The following is a 17,926-nucleotide window of genomic DNA, read 5'->3' as shown; positions in this document are numbered from 1 at the left end:
TCTGCCTCCCGAGTGCTGGGATTAAAGGTGTGCATCGGTGCTGGGTAGTATGTTTGCCTTTTTTTGTTTTGTTTTTTTTTAAGACAGGGTTTGTCTGTATTGCTTTGGAGCCTGTCCTGGAACTAGCTCTGTGGACCAGGCTGGACTTGAACTCACAGAGATTTGCCAGCTTCTGCCTCCTCAGTGCTGGGACTAAAGGTGTGCATAACCAACGCCCAGCCTGCAGTATGTTTGTTATGAATGTTGCCTCAATCCAGTTGGAAGAGTTGTCTAAATTCTCAATCATGTGGTATTATGAGCATACACACACACACACACTCTTATACTCATGACAGGAGGGCAAGTTTAAGGTCTTGTCCCCTTAGTCATAGAATTGACTTTATTATAAATTTCAGTATAGTCCTAAGAAATCCAGAATTTCAAGTCCTTAATTGTAGTATTAGCGGGGAGAAAAGGTACTGAGCTTGGAATCAAGCTTGACTTTTGACTCCTGCTACCAAGCTGTCCACTTCTGTGTCATTATCTCCAGGGCAATGCCTAGCAACAGTTCCTGACCTTAAGTAGTCCCTTCATAAATAAATATTGAATACACAGAAATGAGGTGGTGTTTCATTCGCAGGTTCTCATTCCGTTTTCCGTTTTGGTCCTGCTGCAGGCAGGGGGCAATAGTAGTCCTTGGTGGAAGAGAATACGACGAGGCACGATCCATCACAGAGCCAGGAGGACGTGAAGGGCCCTAAATTAGTCAAGCTCTCCCTTCGAGCGTCCTATAGGGAAGCTGGAACTCAGTCCTACCCTAGGAGAGCATCCGATGGTCCCTCCCTTTAAAAGAGAAGCTGTGGCTATCTCCACCTCCTCTGAACTTCCTTCGTCCAGATCAAGAACGTGAAGCCTTCCACGGTGGTCGGCTGTCAAAGCCTGCGGCGGAGAGTAAAACTAGCGCCAGCCTGAACGACAAGGTCCGCTAGCCCCCGCCCCCAGCCCTGGAGGACCGTGGGTGGACGCTCTGGCAGCACGCCTCTCGCTGGTCCGGGAGGAGGTGGGCGGAGCCAGCGCCGCCCGGGCTGGGGAAGCGGAGGGTGGGGACACTCTGGCCCGGCTCTCGGTGGTGCGGGGAGCAGCGGCCGCTCTGGTCGGCGGACGTGCTGCTGAGCAGTCCCGGAAGCGAAGCAGCGATGGCGGAGAGTCCTACTGAGGAGGCGGCGACGGCGACGGCGGGCGCCGGAGCGGCAGGCCCAGGGGCGAGCGGTGTTGCCGGTGTGGTCGGCGTTAGCGGGAGCGGCGGCGGGTTCGGGCCGCCTTTCCTGCCGGATGTGTGGGCGGCGGCGGCGGCGGCGGGCGGGGCCGGGGGGCCGGGAAGCGGCCTGGCTCCGCTGCCGGGACTCCCGCCCTCGGCCGCTGCCCACGGGGCCGCGCTGCTTAGCCATTGGGACCCCACGCTCAGCTCGGACTGGGACGGCGAGCGAACCGCGCCTCAGTGTCTACTTCGGATCAAGCGGTGAGCCGGGGTCTTTCCTCCCTCAGTCAGGAGCTCCGGGGCTCGACCTTCCCCGCCCCCCCACCCTTCCCTGTCGGGGCTCACTCCCGCCTCAGGTCTTCCAGGCCCAAACCCCGCCGGCCTCCACTGTCTGGGTTTTAGCGTCTCCCTCTGCCCCTTCCTCTCTCTCCTCAGCACTCAGCTCTGCAAACCCAAACCGATCCATGGGTGCCCCCGGGCGTACCCCGCCCCTTGGCGACCTCCGGTGAGCCCTGCAGCTAGGTTCCGAACGCCCCTTCCCTACCCCCTCCCGTTCGCCCGAAACCTGACCCTTTTGCTCTTCAGTAACACTGGGTCCCGCCCTTTGCGCCTCCCCTCTTATACCCCACCAGCCTACCTAGAGGCTGCCCTCAGGCCCCACCCATAGGTTCCCCCCTCATCTCTTCTGGAGCCGGGCTTAGAATATACTCAGCCTGCTTTGCCCAGTTGCAGATTCAAGCCTTTTTACCTTCCCTTTCCTCAGATTCCCACCATATGGACCCTTTCCCCGGGTCTAGATAGCCCCTCTGACTTTCCAGGTCTTCGCTTGAGCCCCTTCTTTGGTCTTCCCAAAGCTGTCCCACTCTCACTCCTGTTCCAGAAACTCAGCGACCCTCCCCCTGCCAGTATCACTCTGGGTTGTAATATCCTATTCAAGAACTTTTTTCCTGTAGTTGCCCCCATGGATTGTCTGGTTTACTCTGGTGAAGCAGATGTGCTTGTTTCTTGGGTGACTGATCTTACTTAGATCATATCACTTCATAGATAAACGTGTTTTTGCAAAAGTGCGTAGGAAAGAGTAACACTGTTAAGCTACTAATTCTGGAACCTGTTTTCATGATGACCAGACTGACTCTCTTCATACCCCTTATCCTGAGCATTGCCAGCCCCTTCAGGTGTTTGCCCACCTGCATAGTTTTCAAGTTTCTAACAAAAAATAAGCTACACCATGCATGTAAAGTGCCTGGCACAGTGCCTGACACAGAATAGCAACTTCACAGAGATTGCCACCTCCGACTAAACTCAGAATTCAACTCCATGGCCATTCGATTCTCCCAGTCTTGAGACACCTTTGAGTTTGGCCCGAACATGTCTTTGCTCCACTACACTACCATGTCCCTGGACTTCCTCGTAATTGACTTTTTCTTGAGCCAGTTCTCAACTGATCCGTTCTAATTGATTAGATAATGAAATAAAAATTTCATCTATCCTAGTTACCAAATAACATCTTTCAGATATGAAATTCTGGTAATTTCAGATCGTTCCCTCCTTCCCAGCATGAAGAACTCTATCCTATTAGTTTCCTGGATACACTGGCCATGGTAGGCTTGGTCCTGCTGGCTTCAGGCAATCTTACCAGCAAAGATCCACCTTGTGGCTTATGGAATAAGTTTTGTACTAGACAAATTAATGCCTTCTCAATTAATTAAAAAAAAAAATCGGATGTGCTCCATCGTAGTACCTGGGAATCTGGGAGATAGATGGGAAGTAAATGATTTTCCATGTGGAAAGAAGTAAGTGGGATGTGACTTTTCCAGGGTGACATCTGGTACTATTGGGAGGATGTTGGCTTATTTTTCTTCTCAGCCCCCCCCCCCCCCAAACAATGCCCCTTTGATGATAATTTGCTCTCTGCCTGCCTGAAAAGTATTCAGATGAGATTTCTCAGCCAATAGCATTTGTGGTACCAAGCACCACTTTCTCGAACGGCTCATTCAGGTGGTAATAGCTGTCCTGCTCAAGGGTCTTCCCCTTTTCCTTCCTCACTCCTTTTACCTCCTCTTGATGTTACACAGGGATATCATGTCCATTTATAAGGAGCCTCCTCCAGGAATGTTCGTTGTACCTGATACTGTTGATATGACTAAGGTATGTAACTTGATGGGGGGGGATATTTTGGAAATTAGACTCATAAAGTTGAAAGAGCCCAAAACATTATTTAGCTTTCCTTTCCTTATATAGATGAAGAAATCAAAACCCCATGAAAGTGCTTGGCCCAGGGTTGCATAGTGAGAAGTAGAGCAGAATCTTCAGTAGGTCTGTTGTTAGGGTACACACAGGTATTATTTGGCTTAGAAAATCCTCAGAGTGACAAGATGTACCTTTTGTTCCAGCTTAGTTATTAACAGGCCACTCTTAACCTCTCAAATGCTCCACCCTAGGTGATAAATTATGGTCACCCTATCCATCATACCCCCAGCTCTTCCATCTTAGCATCTTGTATTTTACTGTGGTACTTAACTGAAAGTCAGGTGAGGGGAGACCATCTTGGTTGAGGTGTTTGTGGTGAAGGCTCCTATTTTTACTGATTTGGAGTACCTCCCTTCCCCAGAAACCTGTCGTCTGCTCCTCTACACAGAAAGCTTTCAACATAATGGTCATATTCCTCTAGCATATATACTTAGGTTTCTCTATCATTGAATGTTGTCAGGAGTGAATTTGGACATAAGCTGATGTGGGGAAGAGATCAGATTTCCTAAATCTAGTGTTTTAAAGCAAAAAATAGTTTTTTGGTTTTTTTTGGTTTCTTTCTTTTTTTTTTTTTTTTTTTTTGGTTTTTAGAGTCAGGATTTCTCTGTGTTCTAACAGCCCTGGCTGGCCTCAAACTTACAGAGATCTGCCTGCCTCTGCTTCTCCAGTGCTGAGATTAAAGGTGTACACCACCACCGCCTAGCTTAGATTTTCTTTTAAATTTTAATTTTTTAAAATGTTGTTGGAAATGTTTCCAGTCAAATGCTAGAGAAATATGCTAATCTCTGAGGCCTTAGAATTAATGCCAGTTGATTTTACTGCTTCTAGAGTTTGCAGACTAGAATGTAACCTGCTGTGTTGCCAGGGCAAGGTAGGATTATAGATTGGAGCATGGGAATGTAAAGTCCTTTTCTCTTTGCTGTTTAAATTCTGAGCATACTTAAGTCTTAGGAGCCCTTCAGAAAGAGGTAGAATTAACCGGGTGGTGGTGGTACATATCTTTAATCCCAGCACTTGGGAGGCAGAGGCAGGCAGATTTCAGTGAGTTTGAGGCCAGCCTGAACTACAAATTGAGTTCCAGGACAGCCAGGACTGTTAAACAGAGAAACCCTGTCTTGGAAAAAAGAAAAAGAAGAAAGAAAAAAAAAAAAAAAAAAGATGGGATTGAGTCAGCTCAGGTTTGCCTCTCTTCTAGAAGGGAAATTATGTGTAATAATTATATCTTATTAAGGAAGAAAACTTAATGCTATGTCTTAAGGGATACTGATTTTATTTTATTTTTTTGTTAGCGTCAGTGTGTGTTGGGGAGTTTGGGGGATGGTCTGTTGGCTGTAAGTGGACTGGGAGTTCCCGATTTTCTCTGTCTTTGACATGGCAGTTCTGATCCTCTGGAGGAAGCAAGCAGATACCCTATGCATCCATTGTGGTCATCTCTTCTGCACTGTTATTGGCACTGGTGCTATAACCTCCAATCCCTCTCTTCCATTCATCTTACTTCCTCTTCCTGTCATACAGACGGAGAGTAGAGTTGTATCATAAGTATGGTTAACCTTGGCAAATCCAAATATCTCAGTAAAAGTATGTATTAGTTTCTTAATGTAAGAAATTACTGCTTTACATATTTAGGTTCCATTATGTTGTACACCATTCAGGGAGGTCTGATAGGGGAAAAAGAACTGTTTTAAGGTAAAATTGTCTAAGGTCACCTTTCACCTCGGGCTTTAACTTTTGAATATAAGCTTCCAGTGTCAGTTATGATGCTACTCCACTATAGTGGGATTTCCTTAAATTGAAGACCTCCTTATGTGAGTGATCCCAGGCAGTTCATTCTGTATGGTGAAAACGTGGAATTTGAACACCAGGCAATGCATGTTGATGGTCACTGCTTCTTGTGGGGGAAGTGGATGGAAGTCAGGAGGGGTTGTGGTGGGGCATCACCTCACAATTTTGAGATGGGGTTTTATTTTGCAGATTCATGCATTGATCACAGGCCCATTTGACACTCCTTATGAAGGGGGTTTCTTCCTGTTCGTCTTTCGGTGTCCACCCGACTATCCCATCCACCCACCTCGGGTCAAACTGATGACAACGGGCAATAACACAGTGAGGTTTAACCCCAACTTCTACCGCAATGGGAAAGTCTGCTTGAGTATTCTAGGGTAAGAGGAGACTTCTAAGAGGCCAAATTGTTTATTAGCAAATAATCACTTTAGGGCAGCCATCATCAACTAGGGTTCTTTGTCTGAACTCACAGCATAAAAGTGACTGACTATTCAATTCTCAGGATGGTTCCTGACTGGTGTCATTCTAGATGGAAAGGGATAAAATCAAACTATTTTAAGGAATATAAGTGTGGTCCTTGAACTGCCATAGCAGCATCTGCAGATTTGGAGGTCCCATTCTAGAAGTGTGCCAGAAATTCTGGGGTGTGCCAGTGATCTGCTTTTAGGGGCTGTGCAGGTGATTATGCTGTACACTCCTGTGAGAACTACTCCCTCAGGACATTAGGGCCTTACTTTTTCCCATAAGGTTCCATGACTGTTGTAGTTGTGCAGTGGGTGTCTGGTTGGAGTCTGTTATGGGTATCTTTGGAGGCAGTGGTGGTAATGATGAATATGATAATTTAACAATTAATTAAAAGATCTGAGCTTGGAAATCATATCAGATGTGAAACAGGTGTCAAGTATACTTACTGTGGCTACTGGGATGTAGCTGTGGAGTTCTTATTCATTCTGGGTCAGTTGATTGTGAGTTTAAAATTCAGAAGAATGTCTTGTAGCATGTTTTTAGATTCTTCTTTTGTGGTCCAGATTTCCTTGAGGTTGAGAATAAGTATGGATTGGATGTTGAGAAAGTTGTCCAGACTGGTGATCCTGTTTCTTTCTTCCATCCATCACATTTCTAGGTTTGTATGTGAGAAAGGCAGCTGAAACATACTAGAAATATGGTTCGTATTTTTCTAGAAGTCTCAAATCTAAGGCTATGATATACTCTTGTTAGGTGACAGCTAGGAAGTCCTGTTGAAGGAGATTGCCCATAATAAGTCCTTCATGTTATTAGGCTACAAAGTATCTCTGCTGGTGGGATTAGGTATATGTGTGTGTCCCTTGGAGATGTGACAATTGAGTCTTGGTATGAAATTTGTTCTGGAAAGAGAGAGAGAGTGTGTGTGTAGTAATTAGGTTCTCCCTCAGTAAGCTAATGTGAAATCATTTTGGACACTTAACAAACAGCTCGTACAAAGAACAAGCAAAGAATGGTGGTTGAGTGAACGTGGCAGAAGTGTGTTGCATGGAAAAGAAAGATCTATCCTGAAATAGAAATTTCACAGTTAAGAATCATGGAGTAGAAAAATTCTTACATATTTTTAGTTAGCTACATTACCGTTATTGGCCTAATTCCTTTTCTTCCTAAGTAGAAAGAACCCTTGGGCTGACTGGCTCCCAAAAGAAATGGAATAAGCTGACCCTATTGACTTGAATTCCCACACATGAAAAGTAGGAGATAGAAGGCAGAGTTCTTAGGGAGCCGCTGGGAGAGAGCAGCCTCTGAAGTTAATATTCCACACCCCTGACTTGGGCATCCTCAAGTGTAGAAGGGTAAAGGCAGTGGTCAGTTAAATAAGGTAGTCTTGGCTCAGGTGTTCTGCTTCTATTTCTCATGGCATCTTGTTAATTAATTGAGCTAAAATCAATGCCTGCCGTGCATGGTGGGGCAGATCTCTGTAAGGTCAAGGCCAGTGTGGTCTGGGTACCAAGTTGTAGGATAGTTAGTACATTAGTGAGACCCTACCTCCAAAAGAGAAAAAGAAAAAAGGCACTTATGTTTAATTCCTGAAGTGGTTTAGTCAGGAGTGGTATAGTACATGCCTATAATCTCTGGCATTCAGGAGGCAGAGGCAGGAGGATTGCTTTTAAGTTTGAGAATAGCCGAGACTATTCCAAGACCCATTCTAAAAAGAAAAAAACCAAAAAAACAAAACAAACAAACAAAAAAGTATGTGGGGTATTTTCCCTGGTGTTCGGCTTGTTTTCCATCTGATATTTTCAGATATTGTCAGATTGCTCTCATTCCAAGAATGTACCATCTTCCTGTCTATCTTAGCAGAGTTGTATATCTCCAAAGACATTATCTGCTTGGCTTGTTACAGAGCTGAGTCCCTGACCATGAACTTCAACATGTAGCCTCATAGATAACAGGTTAAGTCACCTTTGTGCCTCTGATGAGCTGCTTTCCCTCCAACTCTGACACCACCAATAAATAAATAAGCTTTTTGAAGTCACGGAAGTTAACATTTAGATAGCCTTTATTTAGAGTTATATTCCTTAACTTGGATCCTTGTTTTGGTAGGTTAATCTTCCTTGGCTACTGTTTGTAGTTCAAAGAAAGTTATTTCAGAGTTGTCTTGCTTGTTCTCTGTTTTCTTCTGTTCTCAGTTGATATAAAGATATAGACGTTTGACTGTTATGGTAAATGAGAGTAAGTCAGAGGCTGGGAATTTCCTAAGTATTAATAGTGAAAGAGAAACTTGCAGTGAGTCACTAATGATAGTGATGCTGCTGCTGTCGGTCTTCCCTCCATGTTCTCTGCATCACCCTCTTCCTGTCCCTCTACTATATTTGCAGTACATGGACTGGCCCTGCCTGGAGCCCAGCCCAGAGCATCTCCTCTGTGCTTATCTCCATCCAGTCCCTGATGACTGAGAATCCCTACCACAACGAGCCAGGCTTTGAACAGGTAAGGACTTTTGGGCTATGTGCTGGGGCCCGCAATATCAGGAGCTGTAAGTCTTGAAAGTCTTTCTCTTTTTCTGCTAGGATAGCCCCACATAGTACCGCTGTAGGAGAGAAAAGGAACCGACATGGTTGCTCTTTTATTTGCAACAATTATAGAATATATTGATCCCAATACTAGGGAGGCAGAAGCAGGTGGATTTCTGTGAGGTAGAGGTTAGCAAGGTCTGTGAAGTGATTTCTAGGCCAGGTAAGTCTCACTGAGACTGCATAGTGAGATGCTGACTTAAAAAAAAAAAAAGGAAAGGCCTCGTGGTGGTAGTGCACATCTTTAATCTCAGAATTTGGGAGGCAGAGGCAGGCGGATCTCAGTGAGTTTAAAGCCAGCTTGGTCTACAAATCAAATTCCAGGACAGCCGGGGGGAGGGGGGGGCGGCGGCGCGGGTGGTGGCGTGGATATTTTTTCTGTGTATATGTCTGTGCACCACATATGTGCCTGATATCCACACAATCAGAAGAGGGCATCAGATCCCCTGGGATTGAAGTTACAGACATCAGCCACCATATTGATTCTGGGAATCAAACCCTGGTCCTTTAAGAGAGTGTCAGGTGCCCTTAATGTTGACCTATCTCTACAGTTCCATGCCAGTGGTTTTTTGTTTGTTTGTTTGTTTGTTTTTAAGTGTCTGCATTCTACAGCGTAGCCTTCAGGTGCTCCATAGCGACTATTGCCCTGCTGTGCTAGCTGTTGTCTTGTTTTTGTTTTTGGAGACACAGTTTCTCTGTAGCTTTGGAGCCTATCCTGGGACTAGCTCTGTAGACCAGGCTGACCTTGAACTCACAGAGAACCGCCTGCCTCTGCCTCTCAAGTGCTGGGACTAAAGGTGTGCACCACCAACGCCCAGCTTTTTTGTTTTGTTTTTGTTTTTTGCTAGCTGTTGTCTACCACCGCCACTGCCACTGCCACTACTGCCACTGTCACCACCACTCATGGTACCAAGGATTTGATTTAGGGAACTCGACCATGAGCTAACCCTTCTTTGAATTTTTTGTTGTTGATGTTGTCTTGTTTTTTGGGGACAGGGTTTCTTTATATCCCTGGCTGTCCTGAAACTCACTCTGTAGACCTTGAACTCAAAGACCACCTGCCTGTCTCCTGAGTTTTGGGATCAAAGGTGTATGCCACTACGTCTAGCATTTTTTTCCCCCATAAGATTTGCTTTTGTTACTTGTACTTGAGTTTGTGTTGTGTGGTGTATTCATGCACATAGGCACATGGCATGGGAGCCAGAAGAGGGTGTTGGATCACCTGGAACTGAAGTTGCAGGAGATTATAGATATCATTGCTGGGATCCAAACTCTGGTCCTTTGGAAGAGCAGCAAGTGCTCTTAACCATCGAGTCCTCTCTCCAACTCCCAGACCTTGAAGTTTGATCTCCTTGCTTCAGTCTTTCCCAGTAATGAGAATCAGGCCTATGTCTTTCTGTAGCTTTCGCTAGCTATCTATTATTTTGGAGATAGACAGTATACTATATTGTTTGTGTAGTTAAAGGAGCTAGTCATTAGTAAAGACAAGAATACTCTAGTTCGAATTGCCAAAGAAAGGTCATAGGCTAATGCTGTATGCCAGGCTATGCTATTCCTATATATGTATATTGTTTAATGTTTATGCTGTGAGGTAAATATTGTTCCAATTTTCAAGTGAGGTAATAGAGACTTTTGTTTGTTTTTTTAAGATGGTGTCATGTAATCCACGCTTAACCTATATGTACACATGAATGCATTATGTACATGCATGTTTGGGATGAACCCTAGGGCCAAGTGCTTTATAACTTATTTACATGTGTCTAGCTCTCAATTTTTGACTGTTTTGTTTGAAAAGTTAAAGTTCTTCCTTTGATAAATTTATAGTAGTTAGTGATGGTGGAACCCTACAGGTATGAGAAGGAATTAACCAGGCAGCTCCAGCATTGTTCCCTTATGTAATAGGATTCAGTATAAATCTGATGGGTCTAGTTACTGATAGTCATTTGACCTATAATAGAATAGGTGTTTTTATATATAGGGAGGTCAAGGAAGGGTACAACCAAGGCTTAGTTGTTTGTTTTGGATCTATGGTGGGTAAGGTGTTCTTGGATTAGATGTGTGTAATTTGGTTCATATATCCTGTACTAACCCTGAGTATCTTTGTACTGACTTTTCTCTTTGACTAAATGGGTACTGTGGCATCTTTCAAATTATAGGAAAGGCATCCAGGAGACAGCAAAAACTATAATGAATGTATCCGGCATGAGACCATCAGAGTTGCAGTCTGTGACATGATGGAGGGAAAGTGCCCCTGCCCCGAACCCCTACGGTATGTGTCCAGAGGATCCACTAAGTCTAGCCTGAAATTACTGATCTTCTTGCCTTGTAGACCAGGCTGGCCTCGAACTCTTAGGAATCCTCCTGCCTCTGCCTCCCGGGTGCTGGGACTAAAGGTGTGCACCACCAACACCTGGCCAGGATTTTTTTTTTTAAGTGTGTGTGTGTGTATACATTTATGTATGGTGTGTGAGAGCCAGAGATGAATATTGGGATTTCCTTTTCTCTATCACTCTGCACCTTTGTTTTAAAATATCAGGGAGAAGTGCAGTGATTCTTGTGTGGAGGTAGAGGACAAGCTTTGTGGAGTTTTTTCCCCTTCCACCTTGATGTGGATTCTGGGGATTGAATAGGGTCACTGGGGCTTATGTAGTAAGTGCCTTTACTTGATGAGCAGTCTCAGCAGCTCACTACCTCAGTATTAGAGACCCAGAGTTCTCCGGTGGTTAAACTGGCTAGCACAGGTTCCAGAAATTCTCAGTGCTTAGGTTGCCTGTGTGTTCTACCACATTCACTTTTAATGTGAATAACTAGGGATCCGAGCTCAGGTGCCCATTCTTAGGGAGCTGACACTTAGATGGCAGCGAGTGTCCCCAGACATTTTTAAAGGATTCTGAGTGTGGTTTGGGATTCAAGTGCTAAGTGTTTCAAGTGCTCTGATTCCATGATTCTTGAATTATAATAGAAGTCAACTTTCCTTTTACTTGTCATTCATTTTTAAAAGTCTGTGGGAAACCAAACCTAGGCTTGGGATAACTCACTCTTTTTGTTTTTGTTTTATTGAGACAAGATTTCCCCGTGTAGTCTCAACTGGCCTGGAACTTGTCCTGAGTGCTGATATTAAATTGTGTGCCACTACCAACCCACCACCATTCACCTGGGAATGCTCACTCTTTAATTTGGCAATAAAATGAGGAAGTGGCTGGGCACTGGTGGAGGTACACACCTTTAATCTCAGCACTTAGGAGACAGAGGCAGAGGCAGATGGATCTCTGTAAGTTCAAGGCCAACCTGGCCTTTAGAGCAAGTTCTAGGACAGTTTGGGGATACACAGAGAAAACCCTGTCTTAAAAACCAAAAGAAAAATACAAAAAAATTCTTAAGATTAGGGAGTGAAAGGGGGACCTGAGCTTCACATTTCTGACTTGTCTGTTCAATTCCCAGGGGAGTGATGGAGAAGTCCTTCCTGGAGTATTATGACTTTTATGAGGTTGCCTGCAAAGATCGCCTGCATCTTCAAGGCCAGACTATGCAGGTAATACAGTCTCTTGTTGTTAATTCTAGAAGCCCTACACAGAACATGAAAAACCCCCCTACACAGGTTGCATCCACATCTCAAAACATCACAACTTAATAATCCTTTGTCATTTGAAGAGCTGAAGCCAGAGAAAAGACTGACTTGCTTCAGAATGTGTGTGGAGATGGTTCCTAGTTGTAGCATAGTCATACTCAGTCAAGTTGGAGCAATCTGTTCTGGACACATACATCATAACTCCTTCCTTTCTAGTCTAGTCCTTTGAACTCTTCCAAGAAATCCAGACTGCTCAGAATCTCAAAGATGATAAAAAAAAAAAAGTCACTGTTGGAATTCTGTCCCTGTGACCCTAAGGGATCACAGGGAAAGGTGGCTTAGGGTAGCCATAGATGTGTACTGTCATGCTGATTCCAACTCTAGAGGTGGTAACTTTTAAGAGTTCATTCCCTGCTTGTACTGGGGAAATGTGTTCTGGCTTCTTATAAGAATAGGCTGTGATGGGGCCAGTAATATGGCTCAGTGGATAGTGCAATTGGCACATAAACCTGGTGACCTGAATTAATATGAGGAACCCATATAAAGGTGGAAAGAGAGAACTGACTATACAAAGTTGTCTCTTGTCCTCTGACCTCAGTATGCATGCCTTGGCATACACATACACACATCATGCATACAGTAATAGTAAATGTTTAAAGCATGGGGTAGACATGGTGATGCATTTCTGTAATTATGGTACTTGAGAGTCTTGGGCATGAGAAAATTGCTGTGAATTAGAGGCTAACCTAGACTACATAGTGCCTGATGCTGTTTGTTATTTAATGTGGATTAAGGGGAGGCCTTTTATTTATTTTGAGACAAGGTCTCATGTTGCTTTGGCTGTCTAGAACCCTAAGTGGACCAGAACTAGAACTTGCCTAGAACTAACAGAGATCTACCTTCCTCTGCTTCCCAAGTGCGAAGATTAAGGCATATTTTTTTACCACATCCAGCTTAAGAGGAGCTTGTTTTCACTAGGGAGGCAGAGGTAGGTGGATCTCTGAGTTTGAGGCCATCCTGGTCTACAAAGTGAGTTCCAGGACATCCAGGGCTGTCACAGAGAAACCCTGTCTCTAAAACCCCTCTCCAAGATGGACGGAAGGCTTGTTTTAGCAAAGAATGTGTTACTGACCAAGTCATAATAGACTCATCTGCTTGATTAAAAGATGAGCGTCCTGTCTTGGAGCATCAGCTCAGGGGATTTGGGAGCCTTGCTGGTGCTTTGCTTAGAAATGGAAGTTACTTGACTGGATGTGGCAGTACATGCCTGCAATTTGTTACTGGAGAGATGGTGGCAGGCTACCTGGATAACTTAATAAGACCCTTTCTTCAAATAAAGAATTGAGGATTTTAGCTTAGTGGTAGAATTGTCTGACATTAAGAAGATCCTGGATTCAAACTTTGTAATCTCCAAAAGAAAGAAAAACAGCTGGGTGGTTGTGCCACACGCCTTTGATACCATTACTCAGGAGGCAGAGGCAGGTGGATCTCTGTGAGTTCGAGACCAGCCTTGTCTACAAGAGCTAGTTCCAGGACAGTCTCCAAAACCACAGAGAAACCCTGTCTCGAGTGTGGGGGTGCACAGCAGGTTTGGATGAATTAGATAGTTGACTAAGATCTCATGGCTTTCTCTTGGGCTATTTCTATTTGTGCAACACCTCATAGTAGGTGTTTGCTTCTTGGTAGCTTCTCTATCCCCCTTACCTGCCTTGCTTGAGGTCAGAGAACAAGACAGGCTAAGGATAAACTTGTTTCCCGAAGTACTTTTTAGGGAACGTTAGAGGAAGCCTGCCTTAATTCTCTTCACCATGAAGAAATGCCACTGGTACCTGGTAGCAATTACCAACCTTCAGGTTGTGAAGGAAAATAGTGCTGAGTGAGGGGCAGGATGGAATGAGCAGTATCTGAGGAGATGGGAGCAGGGGAGATGTTGCCAGGGAAGAAGGGACATTTGAATAGTCCCAGAGTAAAAATAGAATCCAGTCTTGAGGACTATAATTCTCATGAAGTGACTATGACTGACACCTGCTCCTAAGACAAGTGTTTGGGTACTAATAGAAGTTGATTGGGGATGTAGTTCATTGGTAGTACACTTTCGTAGAATGCACGGGACTTAAAGAGAATAAATTTGTATAACCACAAAAATAGTTGAAGGGGAGTGTACAGAGGGGGGAGTAGTTTAAAGTGACTGCCATGCAAAGAAAGGCCCCATTTTCCTGAACCCTAGGCACGTGATTTTGCCACCATTAAATCCCTGTATAGCTTTTCTCTGCCTCCCTGCCTCTCTTTCTCCCTCCCTCCTTTTCTCCCTCCTTCATCTGTCTCTCCTTCTCTTTCTTTTTTTTCCCCCAAGACAGGGTTTCTCTGTAATAGCCCCATTGTTCTGGAACTTACTTTGTAGACCAGGCTGGCCTTGAACTCACAGAGATCTACCTCCCAAGTGGGGTTAAAGGTGTCCAGCTTCTATTTTCCCCCCAGTGTTCTGCCTATGTCCCTGAAGGCCAGAAGATGGCACCAGATCTCATTACAGGTGATTGTGAGCTACCATGTAGTTGCTGTGACCTGAATTGAATTCAGGACCTCTGGAAGAACAGTCAAGTGCTCTTAACCTCTGAGCCATCTCTCCAGTCCCCACACACCCCTTTATTTTAAAGGTGGGGTTTTACTAGGCAACTCTGGCTGGCATGGAACTCACTCCTATATTTTACTTTCAAAACTTATAATTATTTTTGATACTTTGAAGACAGTTACATCTCTAAAATATTTAGTGATCTTTGTCTGGGTGTGGTGGTACGTGTCTTTAATTTAATCCCAGCACTAGGGAGGCAGAAGTAGGCCAGCCAGTCTCTGAATTCAAGGCTATCGTAGTTTACAAAGTAAGCTCTAGGCCAGCCAAAGCTACACAGTGAGACCCTGTCTCAAAGAAAAAAGAAAAAAAAAAGAAAAAGAAAAGCTTAGTGATCTAGAGGACACAGACTGACCCTGGAGCATTGCCCAGAAATTTGGATCTGATCGGAGTGGAGGTCTCAACAGGTGCTTATCGGGAAGTCTGTAGTGAGTTTAGACCTACTTGTGACCTTAGCAAAGTAGAGTGTCCTCTATGAGGACAGAAGATGAAAGGAGATTATTTTCTTGAGTTTTCAGAGATTAACTGAAAACGCAGGTCCTCAGGGCTGGAGAGATGACTCAGTAGTTAAAAGCACTGACTGTCCTTCCTGAGGACTAGGGTTTGATTTGCAGTACCTTCATAGCAGCTCACAATTGTCTGTAACTACAGTTCAGATGATCCGAGCTATCTTTTGGGCACCTGTACGTCCGTGCTGCACAGACACAGACATACATTCAGGCAATGTACTGGTACACATAAACTAAAAATATAATCTCAAAAAAAAAAATTAAAAAGAAAACAGACCCACCATAGTCTCCCTTGATACCTCATAGAATTCCCCCATATCCTCTTCTGCATACATAGTGGCTTGCTTTTAGAGTGCTAATGTGTTTTAGTGTGAGCCAGTAATACACTTTCATTTGAACCACCTGTGGGTCACTGTGCCATCCTATGGCTCCGAAGGTGAGCTTGCATTTCAAAGCTGCACCCTAGCCTGAGCCATAGACTTGAATCTTCCATCCCCTTGTCTCCTTTTCACCACAGGACCCTTTTGGAGAGAAGCGTGGCCACTTTGACTACCAGTCCCTCTTGATGCGCCTGGGACTGATACGGCAGAAAGTGCTGGAGAGGCTCCATAATGAGAATGCTGAAATGGACTCTGATAGCAGCTCATCTGGGACAGAGACAGACCTGCATGGGAGCCTGAGGGTCTAGACCCTGCTCCCCTGTCCCTTCCCCAACTCGAGAGTCCCAGCAGAGCCCCTCCCCTCACCCCAGGGACGGAGAGGCACTGTGCATCTCCCTTCAAAAGTGTCGGCATTCCGGCATCCCGCAAGATGACAAGAAGCAAGCAAACTCAATCCCAGGGTATGGGAGTGGGGCTGTTTCCAATCTGACCTCCTTGGTGCTGGAGCACCTGGGGCTGTAGTCAATCCTGGATCAGGGCCAGGGTACTTTTGCGAGAGTACCTGGAGTGATGGCCTCTGGCAAAGCTAAACAACCAACACACCTCTCTGCAGGGCCAGCTAATTAGGGATAGGAGAAGACAGAAAATGAGAGTCCAAGAGGGAGCATGCCCAAGTGGTTTATAGGGATATTTGGGAGTTTGGGTGGGGGTGCTGTCTGTGACATTTAAGCAGTCTGGTTGGTTATCTGTTTGTCTTCAGTCTTGAAAGCAGGGCTTCCCAACACCCTTATTCTCCCTTCCCCCATTATTTCCCATGGGCCAGCATAACTTTGTTTTTCCTAATTTATATAGTCACTGTTCTAGACAGACCAAAGAGAAGGAACAGTGGTGGAGTCTGGGCTGCTGATCAGTAAGCTTTACCTAGCACCTGAGCACCTTTCTCCCTCGCTCCATTCCCTCAGCATTCTAGGTTACAGGTAGAAGGTAAGTCCCACTGGGACCAAGCCCAGGTCTCTGTGAAGCCTGCACAGGCATCAGAGGAAGCTGCTTACTGTGTTCCCACAATCACTGATTTGAAAGGTTCCCAGCACAGGCAGCTGCAGCGTGTATGGGACTTGAGCCACTACATAAAATAGTCTCTTACAGATTTTCCTGAATACTAGTCAATGAGGGGGTTTTTCTTGGGGTAGAGCACGGGGAGACTGATGCTAGTCCCTATTTTGTTTAGCTGTTCTTTTGTATTTTCATCCCAGTCTGTAGTTCTGTCCTCCCTTCTGCCCCACCTCCATCCCCTTGGGCTTTGTGAGCATAGAGAGCCAATGGTGAGAAGGGATTGTGGCTGGGACTCTGGAAACTTCTCACTTTGCTTTTCCCCTCTTTGTCACTGGCTCTGTTCCTTTTTTGAATTTAACTACGGTGATCCTTCAGCTAGTTGAATCAGAAAACTGTTTTCAGTGGCTCGAGGTCAGAGGAATCTATCCTTCCCAGTTTGATACAGTTCACACTTTTCAGGTTTGCTGTTCTGACTCCTAGTAAGTGGGTGGTGATCCATGTGATGCAGACCTTCTGGTCAGTATCCAGCCTGAGGAATGGAGAAACTACCTGCCCTGCCCGCTGCTATAAAGGTCTCTGCCTTGTGGATCATGGGACTCCTTGGAGAGATAGGGAGAAGATAGGGTACAGAGAGGGGCCTTTTGGGAGGGCAGAAAGAGAACTGGACAAGGACAGTTCAGTTGGGGAGCAGAAGTTCATTTAGGCTACCTGGAAGCTGGTTCAGACATGGAGACTTGAAAAGGGACCCTGCTTCCAATTCCCCTTTTCCGTTCCCAGAGCTAGTCCAGGGCTGAGAAGAATGCCTTTGGTCTGTGGGTCCAGTGTTGTCTGTCATCCATTTAAGTGTTCCCACTTTCAAGTGACAATCTTCTCCTTGGCCCTGCCATGGGGCAGAGCATGTCTGGCATAGCAGCCTGACTTTTATGCCCTAATCTTAAATTGAGGAAATATATGCACAGGAGTCAAAGAGATGTCTTTATATCTGACTGTACATAAATGAAGTTTTCTTTTTTTTTTTTTTTCTTTTTTTGGTGCAATAAAGTTTGTTTTGGCAGAAGGAGGAAGCGCCTATGGGTATGGGAGGGTTTGTGTAAAAACATGGAATTGGTGTTCACTATACCTCACCTGGGCTAAGACTTTATATATGGGGGAAGTCCATGGTTTCTAGATGCTGAGAACTGGGATGGCTGGGATGTGGGAAGATAACTATTTGTGGCTAGTTTTATTATTTGAAAATGGAGGGGCTCTTTGTATGCTGTGCCTTAGCAGTCAATGACAGAAACAACTAACCCTCAATGGATTCAAAAGTAGCTTTCAAAAGTGAGTGAGCATGTTCTACGAGGACAGATGGAAGTAGAGACGGCCCAGGCTGTGTCCACTGAAAGATGTCTGTATGGAGAAGCCATTGTATTTCAGTGTCCGGGTACTGAGATAGCACTTCATGGATACTGGACTATAAACAACCCTCCTCTGCTTTGCCACC

The 17,926-nt window shown here is 45.1% G+C and overlaps 1 protein-coding gene across 1 annotated transcript; it reads left to right on the top strand.

Annotated features, from left to right (window-relative positions):
- Window positions 1–1,064: 1,064 nt before the first annotated feature.
- On the top strand, window positions 1,065–17,410 carry Ube2z (ubiquitin conjugating enzyme E2 Z). Its single transcript, XM_051206187.1, has 7 exons — window positions 1,065–1,498; window positions 3,313–3,385; window positions 5,459–5,646; window positions 8,113–8,224; window positions 10,464–10,576; window positions 11,749–11,839; window positions 15,528–17,410. The coding sequence occupies exons 1-7, from the start codon at window positions 1,176–1,178 to the stop codon at window positions 15,696–15,698; spliced, it is 1,071 nt and encodes a 356-aa protein (XP_051062144.1). The 5' UTR covers window positions 1,065–1,175; the 3' UTR covers window positions 15,699–17,410.
- The last annotated feature ends 516 nt before the right edge of the window (window positions 17,411–17,926 follow it).

The sequence above is a fragment of the Phodopus roborovskii genome, unplaced genomic scaffold, assembly GCF_943737965.1.
Source record: "Phodopus roborovskii unplaced genomic scaffold, PHOROB, whole genome shotgun sequence".
In the NCBI taxonomy this organism is placed as follows: Eukaryota; Metazoa; Chordata; class Mammalia; order Rodentia; family Cricetidae; genus Phodopus; species Phodopus roborovskii.
Note: the sequence above shows the minus strand (reverse complement) of the source record. Positions and strands in the feature narration are given on the sequence as shown.